The sequence below is a fragment of the Danio aesculapii genome, chromosome 23 (genome assembly GCF_903798145.1).
Source record: "Danio aesculapii chromosome 23, fDanAes4.1, whole genome shotgun sequence".
NCBI lineage: Eukaryota > Metazoa > Chordata > Actinopteri > Cypriniformes > Danionidae > Danio > Danio aesculapii.
The window spans coordinates 14,067,538-14,086,798 of NC_079457.1; the positions used below are offsets into that span (position 1 = coordinate 14,067,538).

At 34.7% G+C, this 19,261-nt stretch overlaps 1 protein-coding gene across 3 annotated transcripts in view; it reads right to left on the minus strand.

Moving 5' to 3' along the window:
- The window catches only part of chchd6a (coiled-coil-helix-coiled-coil-helix domain containing 6a), a 133,685-nt gene that overhangs the window by 30,070 nt on the left and 84,354 nt on the right, over positions 1-19,261 (minus strand). For 2 of the 3 annotated variants that reach the window (XM_056449708.1, XM_056449711.1), the window contains one exon: positions 11,993-12,140. In XM_056449708.1, the coding sequence (XP_056305683.1) occupies positions 11,993-12,140 (148 nt within the window). The remainder of the gene's footprint in view (positions 1-11,992; positions 12,141-19,261) is intronic. The other variant, XM_056449709.1, reaches the window with a different exon arrangement.

The following is a 19,261-nucleotide window of genomic DNA, read 5'->3' on the forward strand; positions in this document are numbered from 1 at the left end:
TTCAGTTTTTACACTTTTTCAGTTAGTTACAAACAATTAAATAACACAGAAGTACTGGGAGAACAGTTTATAGTTCAGATATAAACACTGATGTTTATGGTAGAGATTAAAATCACCATTTAACAACTTGATGCTGGTGAATGTTCTAGCAATTACATTGTTTAACCAATGACTGGTGACAAACAACCATCAAAATTATGCCACTGAATAGGTTTTTCAATAATTATCCACCTATAATCAAACATGAAGTTTTATGTGTGAATTGTTGAATCATTAATTGAAAATAAATTGGATATGTTGTACATGTTAGATTTCTATATTTAGCATTATCAGCAACAGTAGCAAAGATCATTTTTCGTACTGAATATTTTCCTTTTTTTCAGCTGTTTCTGTATAAGTTCTGTTTGTTAAAACCAATGATTTTTGCAGCAATATTTTTGTATAAATGGAAAGCAAACGACATTTGTCTCCTCCCTTCTTTGCTGATCCGTTACACCGCCAATATATATATTCAGTGGAAGTCAGAATTATTAGCTCCCTTTGACTTTCTTTTTCTTTTTAAAATATTTTCCAAATGATGTTTAACAGAGCAATATTAATATTTTTTCTTTTGGAAAAAGTCTTATTTGTTTTATTTTGGCTAGAATAAAAGCAGTTTTGAATTTTTTAAAAAACATTTTAAGGTCAAAATGATTAGCCCCTTTAAGCTATTTTTTTTACTGTTTACAGAACAAACCATCATTATACAATAACTTGCCTAATTACCCTAACCTGCCTAGTTAACCTGATTAACCTAGTTAAGCCTTTAAATGTCACTTTAAGCTGTATAGAAGTGTCTTGAAAAATATCTAGTCAAATATTATTTACTGTCATCATGGCAAAAATAAAATTAATCAGTTATTAGAAATGAGTTATTAAAACTACTGTGTTTCTCCGTTAAACAGAAATTGGGGATAATTCAGGGGGCTAATAATTATATATATATATATAATTATATATATATATATAATTATATATATATAATTATATATATATATATATATATATATATATATATATATATATATATATATATATATATATATATATATATATATATATATATATATATATATATATATTATAAATGTATTTATTTAATTCTATTTTTTTAAATAAACATATTACTACCAAATCCACATTATTATAACTGTTATTGTTGTTATTAGATATACTGTTCTGTATACAAAACTTCGTTTTGTTATGCATTTGGATCATAGAATCTATTTATCTTTTTTATTAATAAAATTAATACTAATATTATTATTATTAAAATTAATAATAATAATAATAATAATAATAATAATATAGTTTTTGTATTTTTTAATTTAATATAAAGTTATTATTACTATTATCATCATCATCATCATTAGTATTACTAGTACTAAAAATATTTATATTATTTTAACTAATCATATTTATTACTATAACTGTTATTGTTGTTATTTGACATACTTTTGTATCAAAAAAATTTATTATACTGTATTAGTAGTAGTGGTAGTAATGTAGTAAAAATAATGCTCTTTCAATTTGTTATTATGCATAGTTTGGATCATAGTTTCCATTTATCTTTTTTATAAATACAATTAATAATAGAGTATATGAAAGAAGTTGGAAACAAGACAATTGTGTGTAAACATGGACTCTAGACATTCTTAACTCAAATTATCTAAAAACAATTGTGCATCAAAGTGCTGCACAGCAACGATTACACAGACTGTTTAGTCTTCCTTACATATACATTCACAATATTTACAGTATCTCAGAGCTCACTCGAGAGCTGATGGATTTCTATATGTGGACAGGCGCTCTGAAACATCTGTTACAAAAGAGCGCACTGACCTAAACTGTCACACACACACACAGATCAACAAACACACAGGGCATTAGCCCTTCAGCAGGCATTGATGCTGATGGCAGACCTGGGGCTTTGGGGGGCAAATTTAGCGCTGGGAAAAACAGCATTAAAAGTTTTAGGCAGCTCTCAAAAAGTTCAGCCCTGACACAAACAGCCCCTGCCGGCCCACAGCATCAATCCCAAATCAGACATGGAGGCCTAACTAGCATGTTCTCTTCTTCCCTTCTCTTAAATTTCTCTCCATCCCAATGTCTTTTTATCTCCTTCACCAATCACCCACAAGCATCTCTCTCTTTTTCTCCCTCTCTCCTTTTTTTCCCTCTGTGTTAAATGCAAGGGAGCTCAAAACATCAATCACCATCAAAGTCAGTGTGTTTGAGTCTGATGGTAAATGAGCGGACGATCCTGGTGCAGGAATGGTGGAGGAATCAGAAATTCTCTAAGTCATTATATCAGACACTGCCCAGAGAAGCGTAGGTGCCCTGTTAGATGGGGTTTGCTCGCGGCACAAGTGCATCATCTAGATCCTGCTCCAGGCTTCCTCGTACCTGAGCATGCAGCTTTCACAAAGTGAAGCATGTCAAGTGCAAGAGAGAGTTGCTCTAATAAGAGCATCTAGAGGTGCAAAATGCTGTACGGAATATATATGCGATAAGATGAGAAGAGCCGTCTTTGATCAAGAATTAAAAAGGGGGCATTTAAAACTATAGTCTATATATTTACAAAACTGATTAGATGAGTTGTCTGGAAATTATGTCAACAAGTCAGCCCTAGAGAAACAATGTAAAATTAGGTTGGTCAAAGGTGGGGTTATTGTAGCTAAAAGGATAGTTCACCCAAAAATGAACATTTTGGCAGTGTTTAATGGAAATTTCGAGTGAGAACAATATGAGTAAATGTAAATTTTTTAGTAAAGTATTCCTTTTACTAAGACAAACCATAAAGTCAAAATTGGCTATTGGCCTGTTGGTTATTTATATTTGATATGTTATATTTTATTAAAATGTTTACTGTCCAACTTATTTCTGCTAGTTTGATATTTATTTTCTTTGGTCATATATATATATATATATATATATATATATATATATATATATATATATATATATATATATATATATATATATATATATATATTCAATCATCATTGCATTGGCTCCCTATTAAATATCGTATACATTTTTTTACTTTATTGACTACCTACAAAACCCTGAATGGCTTAGCTCCCCATTATTTGAGTCTATTATAGCCCCTCACGTCCACTACCCTCAATAAATTCTGGACAATTGATTATTCCCAGAATATCAAAATCAACTGCAGGCGGTAGATCTTTCTCATATCTGGCACCTAATCTCTGAAAGAGCGTTCCTAGTAGAGTTTGGGAAGCAGACACACTCTTTCAGTTTAAAGCTAGATTAAAGACACATCTCTTTGCATTGGCATACACGTAAAACACAAATGAAATCCAAATCTTCTAAAGGACTGTTAGTCTGCATTATTTAGGGCAACCGGAGCCGGGAACACTTCCCAAAAGACATTATAATTTAAACGGCATCTACGCTTATGTCTGTTTTTCATTATCCAGAGGTTTCCATAATCCTGAACCAGGCCGTATCCTGAGCAGATGCTGTGGTCGTCATGGAGGAGTGGAGAGCATGAAACTGATTCCTGTTAGACCCCAGTGACAGACAAGTCCTTGCATTGATCCTGAAGGGCCAGCCTGTACACCAGCCGGTGACCTCTCCCACATGCCCACGTCCAGCGTTCCCCAGCCTCCAGCACCTAGACTGCAGCTCTGTACAAGACGTTTGGCCATAAGAGAAATGATCGTGCCCAAATGACCCTGGTTTCTCTCTAGGTTTTTTTCCTTCACTTTCGCCAATTGGTGAAGTTTTTTCCTTGCCGCTGTCGCCACTGGCTTGCATGGTTCGGGATTTGTGGAGCTGCGCATTGATGGATTTGCTCCTCAGTGTTTGGACTTTCAGCAGTGAAATTCACTCTGAAAATTCACTCAAATCTTCTATGTGAAGCTGCTTTAACACAATCTATATTGTAAAAGCGCTATAGAAATAAAGACGAATTGAATTGAAAATTAGAATCCACCTCAAGCTAACTACAATACTCCATAATAAGACCAGGTGGTATCTAAGACTGTAGAATACACAAGACACGTCACTCGTATCCTTTTGAATGGGCAAAAGTGTAACTGTCAATATGGGAATGAAGCCCCGCCTTTTAGTATAGAAGCCAATCAGTGATCGCTATATGGCAAATAAAGTCCACCGTCTAGTACAGGAGCCAATCAGTAATTGCTATAGAATGACAATTCTCCAGGTGAGGGGCTCAGACAAGACGTGAGTTGCTGCAGATTTTGTGGGATGAGAACATTTAAAAATGAAACTAAAGACACAGTTGTTGTTTAATTTTATTGGTTATTCCTAATATGAAATGTAATCGTAAGCTTAGCAAGTAATCTTGGAGAATTTTATGTTTCCCCATTCAGACAGAATGCCTGAGAGGCGTTTCAAACATGGCCGCAGAGTGAAATGACTTGCCTTAAAGGGACTTTGGTAGTAATATGGTATATATATCAATAGAGCAGAAAAAAAATTGTAAACCATAACATTTTTATTTTTATCTGGTGTATAGCATGACATGTTAATAAGTAGGTGTGGCTAGCTCACATGCAGTGTGTGTGAGCCTGAGCAAGAAGTTGCTCATAACACTGAGAGTCAGCAGTCTAATGTGGACTTTTAACCATTCAACATTGAATGTGAGTACAGAATAACTTGGTGGTACAATATTTCTCAGTAAATTAAACATCACTTGTGTAGCACTACAGCCTCTAATACTATCTGCCTCCCCTGGTCCTAATACACACCCTATAAACACAAAAGTTTCACATTAAACTTATAAAAATAAAAGTAAAATACCAAAACATGAAGTTTTGTAATAAATGCTTAGTTTTAATTGATGTATTTGTCGGAAAAAGGATTGATTATCTAGAGATTAATTCAGTATCTGCTCCATTAATCTTTTTTCTTTAATATATTGCTCTCAACCAGCATCCAGCTGCGGCGGCTCTCACAATACTAAAAATTTACTAAAACATTTAGTTCTATCTAGGAACAACGCATCAGTTGGGGCCTAAAATCACAAGTCTAAATTTAATTTATTATGAGTAGCTGACACTTATGTGGATATAAAAATATTAAACCTGACTCTGTAAACTAGCCTGTAAACTAACACTTCTCAAAAACACACAATCAGAAAAGATATAGACATCAGCTCAGCCAAAAGAAGTTATTATATCAGCAAAAATCCCAGCTATATTTACCAAGGTCCAATAAAAATGGTGAATTTGTTTTCAGTTCTGAAGTATTTTAGTTAAACCCCTTTTTTTTTTTTTTTTTTTTTTTTTTTTGATTTTCTGGAATAACTAAATTGTGAAATAAAATTACTTGTACAGTAAAACAGAATTTGGGTCATATCGCCATATCCCTACTCCATGATACTAAAACAATTTCAGCTTTGCCATTACAAGATATTATTATTGGATTATTTTTTATTATCATTACCATTTTCCCCCTGCAATTTTCCTACATTTATGCGATAAATGGAATGCAACTTACTGCAATTTACTGAAAATGTACTGTCCCCAACCGTTTGAAAGTTAGTTCATATAAAACACACACACACACAAATATATATAAATTATTTCATTTTGCTGATATGTAAATATGTATCTCTTTCTTGTTATAAAACCATATGTAGTTAAAGCATTGTTTTAAAAGTCACTGTGTAGCATATGTTTAATTGCTGGAGTCTAATTAAATGCCACCCAATTATAACAAGGTTGACTGCGTTATATTCACACCTCCACCAAACAGCGTCTGTTCCACAGTATTGACAGGTAACACACATGCTATGCTAAAAAAATATTATCAAGAGGTGACTCACCTCAGCAAGTGTTACTTATAATGCAAACTGACATGTCTATCACTTAGAAGAATAATGAACTCAGAAAAAGAAATGTCTCCCATCATTTACTGACCCACATGTTAATATTAACCTGTTCGTTATGCTCAGATTTCAAATCTGATTAAATAAGAACAACTTTAACATTCTGCTAAAATTAGTAAATGAATTTTAACTATTCATATTTTGGTAACATTTTACAATAATGGCTCATTTGCTAATGTGTTCACAAACAATGAACAATACATTCACTACAGTATTTATTCATCTTTGTTAAAGTTAGTTAATATAAAAAGTCATTCATTGTAAACTCATAAATAGTCATTGTTAACTCATGTTAACACACAGTACATTAACTAATGTTAACAAGAATAGCTTTGGGTTATAATAACACATTAGCTCACTATCTGACAAAAATCTTAGTAAAGTGTTAGGAAAAACAAATAATAACTTGACTTCCAGTTGATCATTTGGTATCAGAAGTGGCATATATTAAAGGCAAAAGTCTCGTTACTTAACAGAAATAATGTCCAGTATAGAATATAAAGTCATGGTGCAGCGAAAAAAGAATTAAAATTGTGTATGACTCCCATGAGCTTGGAGGACTGCATCCATACATCTCTGCACTGACTCAAATAACTTATTAATAAAGTCATCTGGAATGGCAAAGAAAGCGTTCTTTCAGGACCCGAGTTCATCAAGATTCTTTGGATTCATCTTTAATGCCTCCTCCATCTTAGCCCAGACATGCTCAATAACGTTTATGTCTGGTGACTGGGCTGCCCAATCCTGGAGCACCTTGACCTTCTTTGCATTCAGGAACTTTGATGTGGTGGCGGAAGTATGAGAAGGAGCGCTATCCGGCTGAAGAATTTGCCCTCTCCTGTGGTTTGTAATGTAATGGGCAACATAAATGTCTTGATACCTCAGACTGTTGGTGTTGCCATCCACTCTGCAGATCTCTCGCACGCCCACATACTTAATGTAACCCTAAACCATGATTTTTCCTACACCAAACTTGACTGATTTCTCTGAGAATCATGGGTCCTTGTGGGTTCCAATAGGTCTTCTGCAGTATTTGTGATGATTGGCTTGCTGAAGAGATGATTCATCAGAAAAAAAAATATCTACCTTCTGCCACTTTTCCAAATGATCAACTAGAAGTCAAGTTATTTGTTGCTCTTACAACTGGGATTGACTATAAGACTTTTGTCAGGTAGTGTATATTCGTAAACTACGATTAACAAATGCTGTATATTGTTAAATCCTAGTATGTTAGTAAATAAATTAACTTTAACCAAATGAAAGCTTATTGTTCGGCCCACGGCTCTCAATATTTGTTTTTTGGCCCTTCATACAAAAAAATTTGTGCACCCCTGCTCTAGGGTAATAATAATGAAAAACAAAAATCACATTTTGAAGACAACTTTACAAAAATGCCCCTGGAAATTAATTAAAAGGTGAAATACTGCTCCTTAATGTACAAGTTCTCAACCCAACATTACAACATGGACAACATTACTCAGCTTTCCTGGTCCAATTTAAAGAAAAGAGAAAGCCATATTAAAAGCAGGTAAACTACTGTACAATCTCCCTGCAGGCCAACAAAATGAACAAACATCCCGAGGCTTTGTGTGCATTGAGAACGATGTTCGATTAGCCAAAAATGAACAGCATTGATTTGGATTTTGTGTTTACCGCCTCCTGCTTTTCAAGCAACAGCCATTCCCTTTTTATATAAGAAAGTTGGACAAAGACGCAGCATGCGACTACGTGCCTGCACACACAAAATTGCTTGATCAAAGTGCACCGAAAAACCCTTTTTAAAAAAATATTCAATTCCAGGCATTGAAAAGAAACTAGCAAAACAACAAGGACGTTTTTTCCAAGTTGTATTGAGTAGCTGTGCTGCTAAGTAATGGCAATTAAACTGAGTTCAAATCAACAGTTGACACTTGCATTCAACAGTTACAATGCAGCACGGATGAGTGGAGGTGAGGGGAATGAGGAAGTGAGAGCGATAACCCACCGGCGGCAGCATGCGGAGCGCCACATTCACATCCTGGTACCGGGAACCGTTGCCATAGCAGTGATTATCACACACTCCCTGAGAGCAGTGTGTACTAGAGAGCCAGCAAACCATCCACACACACACACAGATATACGCACGCTCTCTCTCTCTGTGTGATCGGGGGTGTGATGGAGTGCAGCCATTATTGTACTGTTGCCTGGCTACGACTGAACATAGAAAGTAAAACTCCTGGAGAATTAACACCTTGAAAAGGACACCTTTACTGACAGCCATTCAGCAAGGGCACCACAGACAAACACTACACACTTTGGCGATCGTACTGTAATGTGCGAGGAAAGAACGAATGGACTGGAATTTTTAGATTTTCACAATAATGGAATAGTTCACCCATATCATCGCTTGCTCACCTTGATGACATTCTATATCTGTAGGATTTGCTTTATGCTGTTGAATACAAATGAGAAAATGAAGAACAATGGCTGGGTACAAATAACACTGGACTTTTTAGCTGCCCGTAGAATTGCAGTTATGAAATTTAGCCTACAAATAAAGGAGTTTCACTATTCAGACCCCCTAGTTTTTCATGATTTTTTCAATAAAAGCGAGTGATTTTCTGGCAGTAATTCCCAGAAATTTTAGGTCTATTTTGCGATAAAAAATATATATAAATATAAAAAATTCTTGTTTACCAGGTAGCCTACTATGTTAGGTGCGCAATCTGACACAATGACAATGACACAAATCATAAAAAAAAGATTTTGGTCTCTTGTCAAAACAAGATCTAAAACAGTAAGGATTAGGGCAAAAGAAGGTTGTATAACTCTTATTTTTATCCTCGATCTTAGTTTCTCTCAGATTTCACTCCTTGGAGCATCCGACATCAGGTAGGCTACCTCATTCAGGACATGTGTTAGGGCTACCCCTACTGTAATACACCTAAAACACGGATTGCCTTAAGCATTTTCTCTCGTTAACTGCAGAGAAAGATTTATTCGAAAACATTTATCGATTTTGCGCAGATCATAATATCAGTCATGCATGTAAAGCACAAATAATGTCCTTCAATTCGGTCATATCCAGCGGCCGTCATCCTTGAATCTCAATCATTGCAAGCAGCTTGCTGTTCTGTTTGTTCCGTTGCTCCGTTTTTTAGATGTTTGCTCACGCTTTATTTTGCAGTCTGAAGTGCGTCAAACGCACAAAACACCCGTTTCATGCTTAAGGATGTCTAATCCCATATTTGTATTGACTTCATTGACATGCGTTTCATCTGTGTCTGCTTACCGCACAGGCTGCAAAACAGTTCCCCCGCTCTCATGTAATATGTGTATTGTGAGGGCGTAGGTGAGACGTCATTTTTCGGGAGAGACTCAAATACATCACGTGCGCTGTGTATGCAAAGTCATTGTGGTGGGGAGAGCGTGGCTGAACACCCGAAAGGGAGAGAGAGAGAGTGGAGACACCGGCGGCTGGTCAGTAGCCCAATCAGAAATAATTAATAACACCTGTTTTCTCTAGTGATTGGGTCGGAGAGACGCCTTCTTAAGGGAGCGAGAGAGACCAGTCGGGAGAGAGAGAGAGCGAAGCATCAACCACCTTGAGGAGTTGTTGTTGATGCCCGGAAAGGAAATAAAAATAAAGAAACATTGTCACTACCTTACGCCGACCCTGTCTTCTTCTTCCCTCACAAAGAACCGTACAACAGTCATGTAAAACAATTAATTGCAAACTGAAATAAATATAATTTGATTATGTGGTTTGGAATTGGATGTTTCATGAAATTATTTACATTTTTTGTATATATATGTGTGTGTATATATATATATATATATATATATATATATATATATATATATAAAAAAACATATAAGCCAATGATTCAAAAATGACAGATATCGTTTGATATATTGGCCTTGGTGATATATCGGTTGACCACTAACCATAATAAACCTAAAAGACAGAATGCCGTAATACTAGTCACAGGAGGCAGAAGCATTGTCTTATAAATGACAAGAGATTTCATTAAGGGCAGGGAAAGAGTTGAGCAAAGTAACGCAAAAAAAAAATTTATTAAATAAAGCGAAAATAAGACGTTTTTAGCTATTGTTAAACAATATTTAAATAAACTACATCTTAAAGCACATTTAATATGCGCATCCAGGTTTGTTTTGACAATAAATAAAAATCAGAGTTTCACATGGCAATTTTCGATCCTCTCTGATCTTTTGTCACTGCTGATGAAAAGACAAAAAAGTAACCCGCTTTTAACTACGTTTGACAATTTGAGGTGATTTGAGGCAGACCAATGGCGAGAGTTCAACTCTATGCAAATGTGCTGCAATGCAATGCAGAAGCCAAAGAGCATTTACATTTATATTTATGCATTTGGCAAAAGCATGTATCCAAAGCCACTTGCAGTGCATTCAAGAGATAAATTTCATCAGTTTTTGTGTCTCCAATGAATTAAATCCATGATCTTGGCGTAGCTATCCTCATGCTCTACCAATTGAGTTACAGGAACGCCTACTGCTAACGGAAGAGGAGGAGAAGTTCACATATTCCTCTGCTTGAAGTTGTCAAGTAGGACAGCTGCTAGACAACCAACAGTACATCAAATTGGCAAACACAGAGTGAATGTCCCTTTAGAAATCAAACAAGGTTTTATTGCGTACTGTGCCTTTAAGACAGAAAGTGGAAGATTATTTGGCCTTCTAAATATTAAGTATAAAATAATAATATAATAATAAAGAATAATAATAATTATATACTTAATAATAAATATAACAATAAAATAGTAAGTATATTATTACTGGTTTTGTTATTATTATTATTATTATTATTATTATTATTATTATTATAATAATGATGATGATGATGATAATAATTTTTATTATTATTAATCTTTTTGTGTCATTCATAATACTGATGAAATTAACAAATATTGTAATACCAATTGCTGATTTATTAAAATACGTTCAAATTATTAGGACTGTAATGAACACCTGTCTTTTATTGAATAGTTATGACTTATATAAATATAATTTGTTATCAAATTTAGTTTTATTAGTATATTTTTAAATGTATTTAATATATTTAAGAATCTTAGCATTTCATTTCAGTTGGATTGAAATTAATACAGAAAAAAATGTTTATTAAATGTCTATCACATTTGTAAATCAAGTGTTTCTTAGACATTTAACAATTTAACTTCGTGGATATTCTAAGCAACTATAAATGTACTGAACTTTTGAATAACATATACATAATTAATAATTACCTTGAATATCCATGTTACTATTACTATTTACTATTAACATAATGTTAACTTACTAAATTAATAAAATGCATATCTCTCTATTAAATTAATATTTTCTATAGGATGCTTTACAATAATATATTTGTGCTTACAAATTAAATTAGTCAGTACCAAAGCTTGAACTAATCTAACAAAAAATAAATAAATAATAAAATCACAGTCCAAAAATCAGTACACCCGAATTAATTGGGGGAAAATATTAAACTAGTTTTTAATAAACAGGAAGAAAAAAAAAAAAATCAAGAGAAAGATCAAATATAAAATTTGGTTTAACTCATTTAAATTTAATTATATTATTTTTTTATTCCTAAGGATTTTAGGTGACCAAATTCGTATTTTAATGGATATAACTGTTTATTAAAATTGTTTAAATGCACCAAAACTATTGGCTATATGTTGATTTTCAAAAGGGGGTACTTATTTATACTAAGCACTGTATATTCTATTCATATTTCTTAATTGATTTTTTTAAATATTTAATAAATTTTTTAATAACAACTTAAACTATAAACATTTTGGATGGTGACATTTTAATGTTATGGATTTTAAAAAATTATCAATGTCATGAACTTTTGATCAATATGACATGTATATGACCTACATTAAATTTTTATTAAATAACTAATTACACTTAAATTTAATAAAAAAATTTATTTCCTAATTTTGCCATTCAGTTTTTCAATGCCTCCTTAAAAAATGTAGAGATGTAAGTAAATTAAATAAGGTCATAAATGCTTTAAAAACAAAACAGAGTGGAGCTATGAATCACCTTGTTTCTTACCTTCTTAGCTGCATTGATGCACTGCATGTACTCTTTGGCCAGATCTGAGCACTGAAGCGTCTGCTCACGGTTTTCTCTATAGCAGTTCAGAATCTGAGCTTGTAGGTTTAAACACACTGGCTCCACATTACGCGCCCTGCAAAATAAGATCAGACGTCAGTTAGTTAATTTCGACAATCTTTTAATTGCAAAGACTCCAAAAACTAGGGCTGTACGTCACTGGAAAATATTGACATTGCGATATTTAGTTTTTCTGCAATAATAGGTGGCACGGTGGCTTAGTGTTTAGCACTGTCGCCTCACAGCAAGAAGACTGTTGGTTCAAATCCCAGCTGGACCAGTTGGCATTGGCTCCCTTATGTTCGCATGGATTTCCTCTGTGTGTTCCGGTTTCCCCACAGTCCAAAGACATGCACTATAGGTGAATTTTATGAACTAAATTGGTGTGTCAAAGTGAGAGTGTATGGGTGTGTCCCAGTAGTGAGTTGTAGCTGGAAGGGCATCCCCTGCGTAAAACATATGCTGGAATAGTTGCCGATTCATTCCTCTGTGGTGACCCCTGATAAATAAAAGACTAAACCGAAGAAAAATGAATGAATGAATTTAGCAATATGAATTCAATTTTACAATGATGATGACTTGAGTAGCTATATTTGGTATATTTGGTCATTTTACATTGATTTGGATGATTTTGTAAGGGAGTGCATCTGCGTAAAATTCTAAAAAAATTCTAAAAAAAAAATAAAGCACAGATGAAAACATTGTAACCCAAAAACCAGGGCTGCACGATATTGAAAAAAACAAACAGCTATACAATCACCGGCCACTTTATTGGGTACACCTGTCCAACAGGTGTAAATTTCTAGTCAGACAATCATATTGCAGCAACTCGATATGCTGCAGTTCAATCTGAGCATCAGAATGGGGAATAAAGGTGATTTACGTGACTGAACGTGGCATGGTTGGGGATTTTCATGCACAACCATCTGTAGGGTTTACATAGAATGGTCAGAACAAGAGAAAATATCCAGTGAGTGGCAGTTCTGTGGGCGCAAATACCTTGTTGATGCCAGAGTTTAGAGTAGAATGGCCAGACTGGTTTGAGCTGATAGAAAGGCAACAGTAACTCAAATAATTACTGGTTACAATCTCTGAATGCACAACATGTCGAACCTTGAGTCGGATGGGCTACAGCAGCAGAAGATCACACTGGGTGCCACTCCTGTCAGCTGCGAACAGGAAACTGAGGCTACAATTCCCTCAGGCTCACCAAAATAGGACAATAGAAGATTGAAAAAACATTGCCTGGTCTAATGAGTCTCATTTCTGCTGCAACATTCGGATGGTAGGGTCAGAATTTGGCATCAACAACATGAAAGCATGGATTTATCCTGCATTGTATCAACAGTTCAGGCTGGTGGTAATGGTGTAACGGTGTGGGGGATATTTTCTTGGCACACTTTAGGCCCATTAGTACCAATTGAGCATCGTGTCAATGTCACAGCCTACCTGAGTAGCAAACTCCACATGCAAACTCCACACAGAAACGCCAACTGACCCAGCTACGGCTCGAACCAGCGACCTTCTTGCTGTGAGGCGACAGCACTACCTACTGCGCCCCCGAGTATATTTGGTTTTTCTGTAAATAACTTCACATTGATGATGACTTGAGCTACTCTATTTGGAAAGCTTTTTTGGATTTGTATAATTTTTAGGGAATCTTCCTAAATTTTTATACAAATATACAAAATAAAATATTGTGCCAATGAAAACAATAGAACGAGCATAAAAAAATAAATAAACAGTGTATTGTGGCTTTCTGTGGAGTCTAACAGCATTGTGGATCAGAAATGCAATACTCAAATATAAAATGGCATCATATAATCTTTTTTTTTAATAAATAAACAATAATTATTTTTTTATGGAAAATTTTTGGTGCCCAAATCATTTAAATTAGCTTATAGTCATCAGCCATAAAAACACATTAAAAAAACTATTAGAGCCTATTAGGTCATGTTACATTAATTCCAACATGACATTGCAGATACGAAATGATATATTGTGCAGCTCTTCCAAAAACACATAAAACCATTTTAATTTAAAGTCAGTGAGAGAAAACTGTAAGTGTTTATCTAACTTTATGTAACAGCAAAGGCAGAGGAAAACTCTAATAGACATTCTAGCAGGATCGTGTATGGAGTGACAGTAAATATTTTATATGAAGCGCAACCAAAAAAGCGACTCAGCGGTAAAATACAGTCGCATGACTCACTCATTTCCCTCCCTCCTCCCTCGATTCCGCTCTTCCTGAGGATGGTTTAGTGAAATGAATGAATGCGGAGAGACAGGTTAAACTGAATTACCGGCAGAGTGGATATTCATTAATAACACCAATGTCAAGAGTGGCAGTGACTAGAACAACTATGATAAATAACCCGGCGAGTGGGAAGGAGGTGGAGGGGGTGAACATACCCGACAAACTCCTCTTATATCTGTACAGTAGACCCTGAAGGCAAAAGAAAGAGAGAGAGCTGCAAATAACCTGTCATTCATCCTCACTTCAGACAAACACCTTCAATCAAACTAATAACGCGAATCTGAACGGCCATTGTTGAAATGACTGCTGAACTGACGGTTATTGGCTGTGATAATGTGTGGAGGGATTTCTCTGCAGGTCGTGTTGCTAAAAAGCATTAAAAATGTGTAATAAAAGCACAGAATAGTAATGTAATTTAAAAAATGAGTCTGTCTAGTTGTGTTAATTAGTCTTGATGCCGAAGAGGAAATTTATAGTTATTGTTAAATTGAATTAATTTTAAATTGATCAGGTATGGGCTCTGTTCAAAAAATAATTGAAAACCACAAAGACTATTTATTTAAAATAATAAATGCACAACTATTGAAGAATCAAATAACGTATGCATTGATCCAAATAAGTTAAAATAAAATAAGAATAATAATAAATAAGAAGGTCGCTGGTTTGAGCCTCGGCTGGGTCAGTTGGCATTTCTGTGTGGAGTTTGCATGTTCTCCCTGTGTTGGCATGGGTTTCCTCCGAGTGCTCCGGTTTCCCCCACAAGACCAAAGACATGTGGTACAGGTGAATTGGGTAAGCCAAATTGTCTGTAGTGTTTGTGTGTGAATGAGAGTGTGTGTGGATGTTTCTCAGTGATGGGTTGTGGCTGGAAGGGCATCTGCTGCGTAAAATATATGCTGGATAAATTGGCGGTTCATTCCGCTGTGGCGACCCCAGATTAATGAAGGGACTACGCTGAAAAGAAAACGAATGAATGAATAAAATAAAAAATAAAAAATGTAAATATTATTTATAATTTGCATCAAGTATGGATTGTGCAAACCATTTATTTTAAATAAAATAAATATAATAGAATTAAACAATGCATGTGTGCAATAAAAATAAATAAATTAATTTAAATATATATTTTTTAATATTATTTATGATTTGCATCTTGTATGGGCTGTGCAAAACATTTTTATTGAATAAAATAAATATAACAGAATCAAATAATGTGTGTGTTCATTAAAAAAACAAAACAAAATATAATAAAAATTTAATATTTATGATTTGCATCTTGTATGGGCTGTGCAAAACCTTTTGTTGAATAAAATAAATAAAATAGAATCAAATAATATAATCATTAAAAAAACACAACAAAATAAAATAAAACTTAAATATTATTTATGATTTGCATCATGTATGGGCTGTGCAAAACCTTTTATGGAGTAAAATAAATACAATAGAATCAAATAATGTGTATAATAATTAAAAATAAATTAAATTAAATTAAAAAATTTAATTTTATATATTATTTATGATTTGCATTAAGTAAGGGCTGTGAAAAACATTTTTATTGAATAAAATAAATATAATATAAATCAAATAATCTATGTGTTCATTAAAAACAAAATAAAATGTAATATCAAATTCAAATATTATTTATGATTTACATCACGTAAGGGCTGTGCAAAACATTTGTAAATAAATTCATTTAAATTAAATTAAATTTATTTAATTAAATTAAATAAATATATTAAAATCACATAATTATCTATTCACTGAAAAAATAATTAAATAAAAAAAAGATCAAATAAAATAAATTTTAAATATTATTTATGATTTGCATCATGTATAGGCTGTGCAAAACATTTTTATTAAATAAAATAAATATAACAGAATAATTATCTATTCATTAACCAAAAAACTAGAATGAAATTAAATGAATTAAAACCAAATAAAATAAAACTAAACATTAATTTCAAATATTATTCATGATTTGCAAGTACAAAATCTACCCAATCAAAATAATAACAAGTTAACAGCTATCATACAATCAAATAATGTATGCATTAATAAAATAAAATAAAACAAAGGGGCAGCACGGTGGCGCTGGTTCAAGTTCAGGCTGGGTCAGTTGGCATTTCTGTGTGGACTTTGCATGTTCTCCCCTTGTTTGTGTGGATTTCCTCTGGGTTCTGCGGTTTCCCCATCAAGTCCAAGAACATGTGGTACAAGTGAATAAGCTAAAAGTGTCCGTAGCGTATCAGTGTGTGTGTGAATGAGTGTGTATGGATGTTTCCCTTGATTTGCATGCTGGAAGGGCATCCCCTACGTAAAAACATATGCTGGATAAGTTGGCGGTTCATTCCACTGCGGCGACCCCAGATTAATAAAGGGACTAAGTTGAAAAGAAAATGATTGAATGAAAATAAAATGAAATGAAATGAAATAACATAAAAATATCAAATTCTATTAATGATGTGCATTATTTATGGGCTGTGCAAAACATTTTTATTGAATAAAATAAAACAGCAACCACAAAATCAAACGAATAGTGCACAGCCTAACAGCCAACGTAGAATCACATAATGTATTCATTCATTGAAAAATAAACAAATGAAATAAAATGATTCAGAAGTGGTCTGTGTTAGCTACATATAGGCATCAGGCCACAAACATGACTGATGGCTTGACTGATTAAATGGACTTTCATTTGACTCAAATCTTCGTTCAAAACATATCCTAAGCCAATAAAGCCAGGTTTTACAGAGCAGTTTATCCAATCAAGCTAATAACTCTGTCCGTCAAGCTGATGAAAGCTGGGCTACAGCCGGGTGTCATGTAGGATATCACTGGACTGATTAGGCAAAGTGAATCCAGGCATCCACCTCCAGCTTCACAGCAACTGCGGCTTTCAGACGATCGACATCCTGCTTAATTGAAAGGCGATTTAAAGGCACAATCCAGCTAAGGTTTCACTTGCAAGTTCAATTAAATCATCAACGATTGCCATCATACTGACTTGCTTGAGATACGTCGATTCCTTTCCAAGCAGGGTAAACTAGATTTAAGCAAAGGGTGAGGGAAATAAACCTCCTTCAATGGCACATCTGCGCACGTTTGTATCAGATCCTGTTTTTTATCAGCCCACTGAAACCGTTTTTTGGTTTTAATTACCCCGCAAAAGGAAGAAACGACTACTGTAGTGACATTCTTTGCTCCGGAAGATAAGAAACTTGCCTTTAATTTAAAATAAAACTGCCTTCATCAGGAGCGGCGGAGGCTTCTGATAGAGCAGAGGGTTTATTAAAGCAGTCTGAAGCAGAAAATTGGCTTGCTCAAACCCGGGCTGAACTGAATTGAACCAAATTGAAGGTGAGGTCTTTAATAAAAATATTAGCCGAGCTGCTTACGAACTGCTCGGCTTTGAAGAGCACAAGCCGTGCCTGTTTAAGGGACGCTCGTTTCCTCGTTTCACATCTGTAAATAAATAACACCGCGCTTAAAGATTAAATGTTAATTACTGGAATTTCGTCTATTATTCGTAATCTCCTTAACGGAGCAGAGTGCTACAGAACAAAGCGCGACTTCAGAAACCTTTCCGAGGCGGAAACGCACAAAGCGCAATTTAAAAAAATATGGAAATGAAATGCAAAGAAGAAGAAAAAAGCAACTACAAAAGATTAAATTAGCTTAAAACACAGTCTGTGTGTAGGAGCATGTGCTCGTAACTCGGAGAGACAAGCTCATTATTCTGATGCTAAGGAGCTGTGCGCTAGCTGAGAATTGGTAGATACCAAAAGACCGCGCGGAGGTTTAGCTTCCACACGCTCGTTAATTATTTCCAATCAGCTCTTGTTGATAAGAGAGAAAACAAGACTTTGGAAATTACCGCACTACGGAAATCTCCAACCCGGATTACCGTCTGAATGCTTGAGAAAGCTAGATAAACAAATAATAGCAAGAGGAAGAACACAAAAACACAAAATCAAACTTGATAGAACACGTAGGCCACGAGGCTTTATCAGCGGAGAGTTCGGCTCGACATGTTTTCCGAATCGAGGGTCTAAAATTAACTAGATTAGAGGCGCCGTTGCCTTGACCTCGCTGGAGCTCAGCTGGCAGATGAGAAGCTGGTCTTATCTGCTCCACTCTGCTTCCAGCGGCTCGCTCGCTCTCTGACAGCTTTTCAATTGACTGAGCACGCTCTTCCTCCCTTCTCCTCCTCCACCCTCCTGTCCAATCTCACCTGTAGGGGCCGGTGGGCTTTTTTTTTTTTTCTCGCAGCAATGGGCCCTACTTAAACCTGACAGGGCGAGAGAGCAGGATGGGAGGCAGAAAGAGAGAGAGGTGTAACAATACTTTTATCTGTACAATTTACTTCACATTCTTAACGGTGTAGTCGTTAATATACACAAGTTGTCAAAAAATTACATTTAAAAACAAGCTGATTCTCATGTAACACACACAACACTACAATAACACATTATATTTTACAAAAACACACACTATGGGCTCTATTTTGATGATCCATGCGCAAAGTGCAAAGCGCAGGGTGCAAACGCATTAAGGGCGTGTCAGAATCCACTTTTGCTAATATAAGGACGGAAAAATCCGCTTTACGCCGTGGCGCACAGTCTAAAAGGGTTGAGTCTATTTTTTTTATGAGTTATAGGTGTGTTTTGAGAATAAACCAATCAGTCTCATCTCACATTCCCTTTAAGAGTCAGTTGCGTCGCGCCATAACGCATTTGCTATTTACATGATGGACTTTGTAAGTGTAAATGCTGAACCCTTCACTAGAGAGAAAACAGTTAAACAGCATCTACAGTGCGAGAATTAGAGATGAGCCTCCTCCTTGTTTACTTTCGCTTTCACTCTCGTGGATAGGGAAACATCTTGTACGCACAGACATCCATTAGCCTATAAATAATTAATTTTATTTGTTAAGCACAAAG